Source organism: Heptranchias perlo, chromosome 23 (assembly GCF_035084215.1).
Source record: "Heptranchias perlo isolate sHepPer1 chromosome 23, sHepPer1.hap1, whole genome shotgun sequence".
Taxonomy (NCBI): domain Eukaryota; kingdom Metazoa; phylum Chordata; class Chondrichthyes; order Hexanchiformes; family Hexanchidae; genus Heptranchias; species Heptranchias perlo.
Window position 1 is genome coordinate 46,637,779 of NC_090347.1, and position 13,127 is coordinate 46,650,905.

A 13,127-nucleotide genomic window follows, 5' to 3' on the forward strand; every position below is an offset into this window, starting at 1 on the left:
TATCAAGACCAGCCGCACACTGAGAGTGAGCAGTGTTCCTGCGTGTTGCTGTCCAGGGATCCCAGCATCGATTTCAATCCACCATTATACCCAGCAGTGGGGGGCAGAGAATCAGCCGTTGCGTCCCGGGACGGCCTCGCCCGGTGCGTCCCGGGACGGCCTCGCCCGGTGCGTCCCGGGACGGCCTCGCCCGGTGCGTCCCGGGACGGACTTGCAACGTCCGCCTGGGATAGCGCCTCCCTGCCCCAGGTTAGATTCATGCCCACGTTCCAGAGGTGAAAAGGCAACATTTTTGTAATGTTTAACTCTTTCATTTTTTTCCCCAGGCCACAGATAGCTGTCAGGCTGTTGGCTCATAAAATCCAGTCTCCTCAGGAGTGGGAGGCAGTGCAAGCCCTTACAGTGAGTATGGGAATCTACACCTAGTCCGCACGTCACTGTTCTGTGGTGTTTTCATGTTGTGCATGAGTGGAGGAGCTGGGTCCTCGCCCCCGACAGCACACTGTTAATACACAGGAGGCGGGCTTTGCATCCCCAACACGGCCCAGCAGCCACTAATTCTGGGTCCCCATCAGAGGCAGTGTGAAACTTGGGCCTCAGTTTTAATGGCCTTCCAGCGGGCCCAATAGGAACCGGCATCACCAGCCAAAGGTGAATTTGGAAGGAAGCCACTGTCAGTGGTAGAACCCTCACTTGAGGGACCACTTTCATGGGCCCTGGCCGTCCACATAAGACTGACCCTGTACAGCTTATTTTGGGTGCAGACTTCTGCAGGAACTGTTGTAAATCCAGTCTCTAGGGTCTGAGAAAGAGCCTTTACAAAGTCAGGAGCCATTACACTCTCCGCCTCCATCCCTGAAAACATTTGCAACAAAAAATGCTGGAAACACTCAGCAAGTGAGGCAGCATCTCTGGAGAAAGAAACAGAGTTAACGTTTCAGGTCGAAGACCTTTCATCACAATCTTTTATTGTTCTGTTGTTGAATGTTGTGCAGCATTGAGGGTGATGCTGATGTGTGATCTATGCCCTGTGCAGTGATGCTAATATAAATATTTTGGTTGAATCTAGGTGCTAGAGGCTTGTATGAAGAACTGTGGGCGGAGATTTCACAATGAGGTTGGGAAATTTCGATTTCTGAATGAATTAATCAAAGTGGTATCTCCAAAGGTGGGTTTCCCACTGCCTGCGAGGCAGAACTGTGGCTCGAGTAGGGAGAGGGCAGCAACGGGTGTGCCAGCTGCAGCCAGATGGCTGGCACACACTGATCAGTAAACACTCACACTGAATAGGAATGCTTTCTGCAAAAACTTGTATTAATTGAATATAAGTGGAAAATTTAGATGATTTAGAGGCAGGAGGACTATTCTGGAGATTAAATCTACTGCTGTCATTAATAACTCAGTAAAGAACAGTGATGAATGTAGAATTCTCATACTGTGACAAGCACTCAACATCACATTTGTAGGGTTACCAACTTGGGTCATGTCTGCAGTAAGTACAGGTGGGTACATTCTGTCACTGTATAATCCGGATACAGTATTGGTGGGTACAGGTCTGTCACTATATAACACTGGGGTACAGTACTCGTGGGTACAGGTCTGTCACTATATAACACTGGGGTACAGTACTGGTGGGTACAGGTCTGTCACTATATAACACTGGGGTACAGTACTGGTGGGTACAGGTCTGTCACTATATAACACTGGGGTACACCACCCAGTGACCCTGGTAGAAATTGTTTGTCGATATATTGGGTGAGGACAGGATTGAGCTTGGCTGTGAAAGATTCCCCCAGTTCAGTAACAGCACTCATTGTGCGGACTCATACTGCAGTAATGGCCACTACAAGGGAATGGCCTGAGCCTTTGGAGCGTGAACCTCAGCAAGAGTTAACATCTTAAGGTAAGTGGAGGACAAATAAGCTTGGCTAATGGCAAGAACGCTGCTGTCCCTGTGGCATCTTTCCATTTCAACTGTACCCCTTGAGTTTACCAGATTGAGGAGTGATCTGATTCTTGGGGTTTAAAATGTTAAAAGGATTCGATAGGGTAGATACGGAGAAATTATTTCCTCTGGTGGGAGAGTCCAGAACAAGGGGGCATAATCTTAAAATTAGAGCCAGGCCGTTCAGGGGTGATGTCAGGAAGCATTTCTTCACACAAAGGGTAGTGGAAATCTGGAACTCTGTCCCTCAAAAACCTGTTGACATGGGTGTCAATTGGAATTTTTAAGACAGATTGATAGATTTTTATTAAGGGTAACGGTACCAAGGAATGTGGAGCGAAGGTGGGTAAATGGAGTTAAGATAGAGATTGGCTATGATCGAATTGAATGACGGAACAGGCTCGAGGGGGCTGAATGGCCTCCTCCTGTTCCTATGTTCGTCTTGTTTAATTTTCTTTTCTTTTTGCAGTATTTAGGAGACCGAGTGTCCGAAAAGGTCAAAACAAAAGTGATCGAGTTGCTGTACAGCTGGACAGTCGCTCTCCCAGAGGAAACCAAAATCAAAGACGCCTACCAGATGTTAAAGAAACAAGGTATGGCAGGGTTAGCCCTGAATCCTGCGATATTCTCCACATTAGACGTGTGAAATATGGGAAATGTACAAGGATCGGGCACTCGGCGAAAGTGTTGGGTGAGGCTTGTGGTGCCAGAGTCGGTCCTTTGGACATCTGTGTCGAGTCATGAAGCCAGGAGCTTGCTTTCCAGAGCAGGTTTCCTTTTCTTCCAGTTTTACCCCTGCTGTTTGGGGCACTGACTGTCACTGGGATCAGGCTCCATGGCCGTGTCAGCCCTCAGCTACCTCACCCAAGTGACCAGTTTTCATAAACGGTCCTAGATGGCGAGTGTCTGCTGTTGTACTGTGGGAGGCATCACTGCCTGCTCCAGCTCTCATCTGCTGCGCTCTTGGCAGGAGTCACTGGATAACTATCAGGCGTGAGAACTTTGGCCCGCATATTTCCCCTCCCTAGCCCCGGGGCCCTGAGACCAGTTGTAGCTCGGTCACACGCTGACTTCACCGACCGAGTCTTCGTAGGACCCCCTGGTTCTTTTCCTCTAGCTGGAAATACACAGCAGGTCAGTCAGCATCTAAAGGGAGATGAGTGTTTTGGTTGGACATCGTGGGAGCAGTCCAAACAGAGGTTTTTCCCTTCTTTTCAACGCTGCATGTTTGCAGTTTTTGCTGTCTGTGTTGCTCTGTTTGTTGGGATGCTCTGATTGAAGTGACTGACTGAAAAGCTTTTTGCAGTCTGATACCTTAGATTTTTCTTGCAGGTATTTTGCAACACGATCCTCAGATCCCGGTCGATAAGACCCTGATTCCCTCGCCCCCAACCCGTCCCAAAAATGCAGTATTTGAAGATGATGAAAAATCTAAGGTACGGAACACAGCAAAACCCAACCGGTGAGGGGCTGCGTTTCAAATCCATCGGACAACTTCATCCGCAAAAGCAAAAACCCTTCCCATCCTGAAACCTCTTTGTGAAATTGCCAAACCATCGCTGGGAAGAACAGAACCTAGGGAAGTAGATGTTGAATAAACTATCACCTCTGGGTGTACAGGTCCATCACCGGACTGAGGGGATACTGGGTGTACAGGTCCATCACCGGACTGAGGGGATTCTGGGTGTACAGGTCCATCACCGGACTGAGGGGATTCTGGGTGTACAGGTCCATCACCGGACTGAGGGGATACTGGGTGTACAGGTCCATCACCGGACTGAGGGGATTCTGGGTGTACAGGTCCATCACCGGACTGAGGGGATACTGGGTGTACAGGTCCATCACCAGACTGAGGGGTTACTGGGTGTACAGGTCCATCACCAGACTGAGGGGATACTGGGTGTACAGGTCCATCACCGGACTGAGGGGATTCTGGGTGTACAGGTCCATCACCGGACTGAGGGGATTCTGGGTGTACAGGTCCATCACCGGACTGAGGGGATACTGGGTGTACAGGTCCATCACCAGACTGAGGGGATACTGGGTGTACAGGTCCATCACCAGACTGAGGGGATACTGGGTGTACAGGTCCATCACCGGACTGAGGGGATACTGGGTGTACAGGTCCATCACCGGACTGAGGGGATTCTGGGTGTACAGGTCCATCACCGGACTGAGGGGATACTAGGTGTACAGGTCCATCACCGGACTGAGGGGATACTGGGTGTACAGGTCCATCACCGGACTGAGGAGATACTGGGTGTACAGGTCCATCACCGGACTGAGGGGATACTGGGTGTACAGGTCCATCACCGGACTGAGGAGATACTGGGTGTACAGGTCCATCACCGGACTGAGGAGATACTGGGTGTACAGGTCCATCACCGGACTGAGGGGATTCTGGGTGTACAGGTCCATCACCGGACTGAGGGGATACTAGGTGTACAGGTCCATCACCGGACTGAGGGGATACTAGGTGTACAGGTCCATCACCAGACTGAGGGGATACTGGGTGTACAGGTCCATCAGCGGACTGAGGGGATACTAGGTGTACAGGTCCATCACCGGACTGAGGGGATTCTGGGTGTACAGGTCCATCACCGGACTGAGGGGATACTAGGTGTACAGGTCCATCACCGGACTGAGGGGATACTGGGTGTACAGGTCCATCACCGGACTGAGGAGATACTGGGTGTACAGGTCCATCACCGGACTGAGGGGATACTGGGTGTACAGGTCCATCACCGGACTGAGGAGATACTGGGTGTACAGGTCCATCACCGGACTGAGGAGATACTGGGTGTACAGGTCCATCACCGGACTGAGGGGATTCTGGGTGTACAGGTCCATCACCGGACTTAGGGGATACTAGGTGTACAGGTCCATCACCGGACTGAGGGGATACTAGGTGTACAGGTCCATCACCAGACTGAGGGGATACTGGGTGTACAGGTCCATCACCGGACTGAGGGGATTCTGGGTGTACAGGTCCATCACCAGACTGAGGGGATACTGGGTGTACAGGTCCATCACCGGACTGAGGGGATACTGGGTGTACAGGTCCATCACCAGACTGAGGGGATACTGGGTGTACAGGTCCATCACCAGACTGAGGGGATACTGGGTGTACAGGTCCATCACCAGACTGAGGGGATACTGGGTGTACAGGTCCATCACCGGACTGAGGGGATTCTGGGTGTACAGGTCCATCACCGGACTGAGGGGATTCTGGGTGTACAGGTCCATCACCAGACTGAGGGGATACTGGGTGTACAGGTCCATCACCGGACTGAGGGGATTCTGGGTGTACAGGTCCATCAACAGACTGAGGGGATACTGGGTGTACAGGTCCATCACCGGACTGAGGGGATACTGGGTGTACAGGTCCATCACCGGACTGAGGGAAACTGGGTGTACAGGTCCATCACCGGACTGAGGAGATACTGGGTGTACAGGTCCATCACCAGACTGAGGGGATACTGGGTGTGCAGGTCCATCACCGGACTGAGGGGATACTGGGTGTACAGGTCCATCACCGGACTGAGGGAAACTGGGTGTACAGGTCCATCACCAGACTGAGGGGATACTGGGTGTACAGGTCCATCACCGGACTGAGGGAAACTGGGTGTACAGGTCCATCACCAGACTGAGGGGATACTGGGTGTACAGGTCCATCACCGGACTGAGGGAAACTGGGTGTACAGGTCCATCACCGGACTGAGGGGATACTGGGTGTACAGGTCCATCACCGGACTGAGGAGATACTGGGTGTACAGGTCCATCACCAGACTGAGGGGATACTGGGTGTACAGGTCCATCACCGGACTGAGGGGATACTGGGTGTACAGGTCCATCACCGGACTGAGGGAAACTGGGTGTACAGGTCCATCACCGGACTGAGGGGATACTGGGTGTACAGGTCCATCACCGGACTGAGGGAAACTGGGTGTACAGGTCCATCACCGGACTGAGGGGATACTGGGTGTACAGGTCCATCACCGGACTGAGGGAAACTGGGTGTACAGGTCCATCACCGGACTGAGGGAAACTGGGTGTACAGGTCCATCACCGGACTGAGGGAAACTGGGTGTACAGGTCCATCACCGGACTGAGGGGATACTGGGTGTACAGGTCCATCACCGGACTGAGGGGATACTGGGTGTACAGGTCCATCACCGGACTGAGGGAAACTGGGTGTACAGGTCCATCACCGGACTGAGGGGATACTGGGTGTACAGGTCCATCACCGGACTGAGGGGATACTGGGTGTACAGGTCCATCACCGGACTGAGGGGATACTGGGTGTACAGGTCCATCACCGGACTGAGGGGATACTGGGTGTACAGGTCCATCACCGGACTGAGGGGATTCTGGGTGTACAGGTCCATCACCGGACTGAGGGGATACTGGGTGTACAGGTCCATCACCGGACTGAGGGGATTCTGGGTGTACAGGTCCATCACCGGACTGAGGGGATACTGGGTGTACAGGTCCATCACCAGACTGAGGGAAACTGGGTGTACAGATCCATCACCGGACTGAGGGAAACTGGGTGTACAGGTCCATCACCGGACTGAGGGGATTCTGGGTGTACAGGTCCATCACCGGACTGAGGGAAACTGGGTGTACAGATCCATCACCGGACTGAGGGAAACTGGGTGTACAGATCCATCACCGGACTGAGGGGATACTGGGTGTACAGGTCCATCACCGGACTGAGGGGATACTGGGTGTACAGGTCCATCACCGGACTGAGGGGATACTGGGTGTACAGGTCCATCACCGGACTGAGGATACTGGGTGTACAGGTCCATCACCGGACTGGGGATACTGGGTGTACAGGTCTATCGTGATGTGAGCCTGAGGTACCTCAATCCAAATCCTAGTGGGTACGGTCTGTGCCATAACCTGGGAGTGTTCAGTGAAATGGAGAATGTAGGACCCTGGGAGGGTGAGTTACTTACAGTTCGGTGCAATGTTCTGTATGTAACAGGCTGTGACGTTGATTTAAAAGGAATTTGAAACTTTTTGTTGTGTTACAGCTATTAGCCAGGTTACTGAAGAGCAAAAACCCTGAGGACCTACAAGAAGCCAACAAACTGATCAAGAACATGGTGAAAGAGGTAAGGATGAGGAAGAGGGCAAGGCAGGCAGGACATTCTTCACCCAAAGGGAAAGGAGGTGTGGAATAAATTACTAGGGAAGGATATTCAAGGTGACGAGACAGAAGAGCGAATTATGTTCATTTCTGGAGAGAGGGGGGATTAAGATGAGCAGGTGGGGCTGAAGGATATGGTCAGAAGGTGCGGTTCAAAGTGGGGCAAGAATATGGGTACTCTGTAACTGCTCTGCTGTAGTTGCCCTGGGAGTGTTTGATGGGACAGTGTAGAGGAAGCTTTACTCTGTATTGAACTGGGTGTACAGGTCCCGCCTGGACTGAGGGTTTCTGGGTCTACAGGTCCCGCCTGGACTGAGGGTTTCTGGGTGTACAGGTCCCGCCCACCCGGACTGAGGGGATACTGGGTGTATGGATCCCATATGATGCTGTACAAACCATAGGAGTGTTTGATGGGACAGTGTGGAGAGAGTTTTACTCTTAGCTGATGAGCAGAAAAATTCATGATATTATTTGTACAAAATGTATGAACCTGTTGAGATGACCCTGGGTAATGGTGGGTCGGTGTTTTATGCAGCGCTGCTGAGTGTGATGACAGCACAGTGGAGTGGAAGCAGGCCTTAAGTGCTGAGATTATTTATCTCCTGTACCCTTCACAGGATGAGGCCCGAATGCAGAAAATAACAAAGCGTTTGAACACTCTGGAGGAGGTGAACAACAACGTGCGTCTGTTGAATGAAATGTTGGCTCATTACAGCACAGAGGAGTCGACGGAAGGGGACAAAGAGCTGATGACGGTAATCCAGAACCCCCACACCAGCTTGTTGCTTTATTTGCCCCATGCAAGGCTACAATTCAGTGTTCAATTCCAATAATAACTCCTCTTCCTCTCACGCTCGTGGACGCACTCACGCTCGTGGACGCACTCACGCTCGTGGACGCACTCACGCTCGTGGACGCACTCACGCTCGTGGACGCACTCACGCTCGTGGACGCACTCACACGGACGCACCCCCCACTCCCGCGCACCCTCGCCCGCTGAGATCAGCTAACAGCACAGACTGGGGATTCAACCTGTTCTGTGCGGTTCACTTGCCCATTGCCTTTACCATCCAAGGCATGTAGCTATGATGGGCTGAATGGCCTCTGTGTGTAAACTCCTTTAGTTCTCTCATGCCCGAGTGCTCATTCCAGATTATAAAGCCTTTGGCCCTCCATTCGCCACCACTTTGCTGCAGCCGTGAATCTATCAATCCCTCACATTCACCTTTGATGCTCTTATCCCAGCAAAACTGTTACTCTCTCCCATCCCGGATAATCCCCCTGGTATGGCCCCCACCATCACTCCCTCAAGTCCAAGGAGCACAGACTTGAGAATATCTGGTGCACAGCTGGTTTCGCCATTCATCACCAGATCTGGCTCTACCACATTAAGTGCCATTGGGCCTCACTCTCTTCTGCCAAAACCACTCATTATTCCATGATCATCCAGGAATGTAACGATAACCACCGGCTTCTTTTCTCCATTGCCAACTGTCTCCTTAAACCCCTCTCCCCTGCCCCTTCCAACAACAAGTGTGAGGAGCTCATGGACTCCTTTTGTCACTAAGATTGGGACTATCTGTTCAGCTGCGTCTATTGCTCCCCTCCCTTCCCCTCATTTAAATAACTTCCACCTCCGTAACATCGCCTGTCTCCGCCCCTGCCTCAACTCATCTGCTGCTGAAACTCTCATCTAGAGAGTTGTTACCTCCAGACTCGACTATTCCAATGCTCTCTTGCCTGGCCTTTCTTCATGCGCCCTCTGTAAACTTGAGCTCATCCAAAACTCTGCTGCCCGTATCCCAACACGCACCAAGTCCCGTTCACCCATCACCCCTGTCCTCTCTGATCTACAGTGGCTCCTGGTCTCCCAACGCCTCCAGTTTAAAATTCTGATCCTCATAATTAAATTACATCATGGCCTCATCTCTCCCTATTCCTGTAACCTCCTCCAGCCTTGCAACCCCCCTGAACCCTCCATTCCTCTGACTCTGGAATTTTGTGCATGTCCCACTGGTTTTTCCCTATCATTGGCGGCAGTGCCTTCAACTGTCTAGGCCCAGCACTCTGGAATTCCCTCCCTAAACCTCCTCACCTCTCTCTCCTATTAAGATACTCATTGAAAACCACCTCTTTAACGAAACCTTTTGGTCAGAGTTCAGGAGGGTTGCAAGGCTGGAGGAGGTTACAGGGACAGGGAGAGATGAGGCTATGAAGCAACTTAATTATGAGGATCAGAATTTGTCCTAATATTTCTTCCTTTGGCTTTGGGTCCACTTTTGTCTGAATACCCCTCTGTAAAGCCGTTGGGATGTTTTTCTACGTTGAAGGCGCTATATTAATGCAAGCTGTTGTACTGAGGGTGCAGTGAGCTCTGTAATGGAAGCTGAGGTTGGACCCTGTGCACAGATATATAACTTGAGCTCTGCTGCTTTTCAGGAGTTGTACGACCGGTGTGAGAAAATGAGACGGACGTTGTTCAAACTTGCGAGTGAGACCGAGGACAATGACAACAGCTTAGGTACGTCGGGAAGCTTCTCCCTCAGACTGTAAACGGGCGAAAGATGGGGGGTGGCCATCATGGCTATCCCACACCCACCCCCATTTCCTCCCCTCCTCTACTGAAGGTGTTGACTCTTACTGGAGTACAGTTCCACATGGTACCCTCCAGTACCTCGCCCAGATGCACGTTCTTCAGCTGACAGCCAACATGGTAAGTGTCATCGAGCGATTGGGCCATGGAAGAGCACCACAACCGAGCCCAGTTTTATGCTCATTTGATGGTTACACTTAAATGTTTTCACCAGGGTGTCACTGAATAGCAACCCCCCCCCCCCCCCAACACCACTCCCCCCCCCCCCCCCCCCCCCCCAACACCACTCCCCCCCCCCCCCCCACCCCCCCCCCCCCCAACACCACCCCCCCCCCCCCCCCCAACACCACCCCCCCCCCCCCCCACCACCCCCCCCCCCCACCCCCCCCCACCCCCACCCCCCCCCCCCCACACCACCCCCCCCCCCCCCCACACCACCCCCCCCCCCCCCCCAACCCCCCCCCCCCCCCCCCACACCCACTCCCCCCCCCCCCCCACCCACTCCCCACCCCCCCCCCCCCCACACCCCCACCCCCCCCCCCACCCACCCCCCCCCCCCCCAACACCACTCCCCCCCCCCCCCAACACCACCCCCCCCCCCCCCAACACCACTCCCCCCCCCCCCCCAACACCACTCCCCCCCCCCCCCACACCACTCCCCCCCCCCAACACCACTCCCCCCCCCCCCACACCCCCCACCCCCACCCCCCCCCCCAACACCACTCCCCCCCCCCCCCCACACACCCCCCCCCCCCAACACCACTCCCCCCCCCCCCCAACACCACTCCCCCCCCCCCCAACACCACTCCCCCCCCCCCCCCAACACCACTCCCCCCCCCCCCCCCCAACACCACTCCCCCCCCCCCCCAACACCACTCCCCCCCCCCCCCCCCCCAACACCACTCCCCCCCCCCCCCCAACACCACTCCCCCCCCCCCCCAACACCACTCCCCCCCCCCCCCCAACACCACTCCCCCCCCCCAACACCACTCCCCCCCCCCCCCCCCCAACACCACTCCCCCCCCCCCCCCCCCCAACACCACTCCACCCCCCCCCCCAACACCACTCCCCCCCCCCCCCCCCCCCAACACCGCTCCCCCCCCCCCCCAACACCATTCCCCCCCCCCCCCCCCCCAACACCACTCCCCCCCCCCCCCCCAACACCACTCCCCCCCCCCCCAAACCACTCCCCCCCCCCCCCCAACACCACTCCCCCCCCCCCCCCCCCAACACCACTCCCCCCCCCCCCCCCCAACACCACTCCCCCCCCCCCCACCAACACCACTCCCCCCCCCCCCCCCAACACCACTCCACCCCCCCCCCCCCCAACACCGCTCCCCCCCCCCCCCCAACACCACTCCCCCCCCCCCCCCCCCCCAACACCACTCCCCCCCCCAACGCCACTCCCCCCCCCCCCCAACACCACTCCCCCCCCCCCCCCCCCCCAACACCACTCCCCCCCCAACGCCACTCCCCCCCCCCCCCCCCCCAACACCACTCCCCCCCCCCCCCCCTCCCAACACCACTCCTCCCCCCCCCCCCCCCCCCCAACACCACTCCCCCCCCCCCCCCCCAACACCACTCCCCCCCCCCCCCAACACCACTCCCCCCCCCAACGCCACTCCCCCCCCCCCCCCCCCCAACACCACTCCCCCCCCCCCCCCCTCCCAACACCACTCCTCCCCCCCCCCCAACACCACTCTCCCCCCCCCCCCCCTCCCAACACCACTCCCCCCCCCCCCCCCAACACCACTCCACCCCCCCCCCCCCAACACCGCTCCCCCCCCCCCCCCAACACCGCTCCCCCCCCCCCCCCAACACCGCTCCCCCCCCCCCCAACACCACTCCCCCCCCCCCCCCAACACCGCTCCCCCCCCCCCCCAACACCACTCCCCCCCCCCAACACCACTCCCCCCCCCAACGCCACTCCCCCCCCCCCCCCAACACCACTCCCCCCCCCCCCCAACACCACTCCCCCCCCCCCAACACCACTCCCCCCCCCCCCCCCCAACACCACTCCCCCCCCCCCACACCACTCCCCCCCCCCCCCCCAACACCACTCCCCCCCCCCCCCCCCCCAACACCACTCCACCCCCCCCCCAACACCACTCCCCCCCCCCCCCCCCCCCCCAACACCACTCCCCCCCCCCCCCCACCACCACCCCCCCCCCCCCCCCAACACCACTCCCCCCCCCCCCCCAACACCACTCCCCCCCCCCCCCAACACCACTCCCCCCCCCCCCCCAACACCACTCCCCCCCCCCCCCCCCAACACCACTCCCCCCCCCCCCCCCCCAACACCACTCCCCCCCCCCCCCACCAACACCACTCCCCCCCCCCCCCCCAACACCACTCCACCCCCCCCCCCCCCAACACCGCTCCCCCCCCCCCCCCCCAACACCACTCCCCCCCCCCCCCCAACACCGCTCCCCCCCCCCCCCCAACACCACTCCCCCCCCCCCCCCCCCAACACCACTCCCCCCCCAACGCCACTCCCCCCCCCCCAACACCACTCCCCCCCCCCCCCCCCAACACCACTCCCCCCCAACGCCACTCCCCCCCCCCCCCCCAACACCACTCCCCCCCCCCCCCTCCCAACACCACTCCCCCCCCCCCCCCCCCAACACCACTCCCCCCCCCCCCCCCAACACCACTCCCCCCCCCCCCCCAACACCACTCCCCCCCCAACGCCACTCCCCCCCCCCCCCCCAACACCACTCCCCCCCCCCCCCCCTCCCAACACCACTCCTCCCCCCCCCCCCAACACCACTCTCCCCCCCCCCCCCCTCCCAACACCACTCCCCCCCCCCCCCAACACCACTCCACCCCCCCCCCCCCAACACCACTCCCCCCCCCCCCCCAACACCGCTCCCCCCCCCCCAACACCGCTCCCCCCCCCCCCCCCCAACACCACTCCCCCCCCCCCCCCCCAACACCGCTCCCCCCCCCCCCCCAACACCACTCCCCCCCCCCCCCAACACCACTCCCCCCCCCCCCCCCCAACACCACTCCCCCCCCCCCCAACACCACTCCCCCCCCCCCCCCCAACACCACTCCCCCCCCCCAACACCACTCCCCCCCCCAACGCCACTCCCCCCCCCCCCCCCCCAACACCACTCCCCCCCCCCCCCCCCTCCCAACACCACTCCTCCCCCCCCCCCCCCCAACACCACTCCCCCCCCCCCCCCAACACCACTCCCCCCCCAACGCCACTCCCCCCAACACCACTCCCCCCCCCCCCCCCTCCCAACACCACTCCTCCCCCCCCCCAACACCACTCTCCCCCCCCCCCCCCCCCCCCCCTCCCAACACCACTCCCCCCCCCCCCCCCCCCAACACCACTCCCCCCCCCCCCCCCCCCCCCCCAACACCACTCCCCCCCCCCCCCCCCCCAACACCACTCTCCCCCCCCCCCCCCAACACCACTCCCA

At 58.4% G+C, this 13,127-nt stretch overlaps 1 protein-coding gene across 5 annotated transcripts in view; it reads left to right on the plus strand.

The window, feature by feature from the left end:
* gga3b (golgi associated, gamma adaptin ear containing, ARF binding protein 3b) overlaps positions 1-13,127 on the plus strand; it is a 69,667-nt gene that overhangs the window by 33,985 nt on the left and 22,555 nt on the right. For 2 of the 5 annotated variants that reach the window (XM_068004429.1, XM_068004431.1), the window contains exons 3-9: positions 327-402; positions 1,070-1,168; positions 2,415-2,538; positions 3,278-3,381; positions 6,988-7,068; positions 7,721-7,858; positions 9,543-9,624. In XM_068004429.1, the coding sequence (XP_067860530.1) occupies positions 327-402; positions 1,070-1,168; positions 2,415-2,538; positions 3,278-3,381; positions 6,988-7,068; positions 7,721-7,858; positions 9,543-9,624 (704 nt within the window). The remainder of the gene's footprint in view (positions 1-326; positions 403-1,069; positions 1,169-2,414; positions 2,539-3,277; positions 3,382-6,987; positions 7,069-7,720; positions 7,859-9,542; positions 9,625-13,127) is intronic. The other 3 variants (XM_068004430.1, XM_068004432.1, XM_068004433.1) reach the window with 3 other exon arrangements.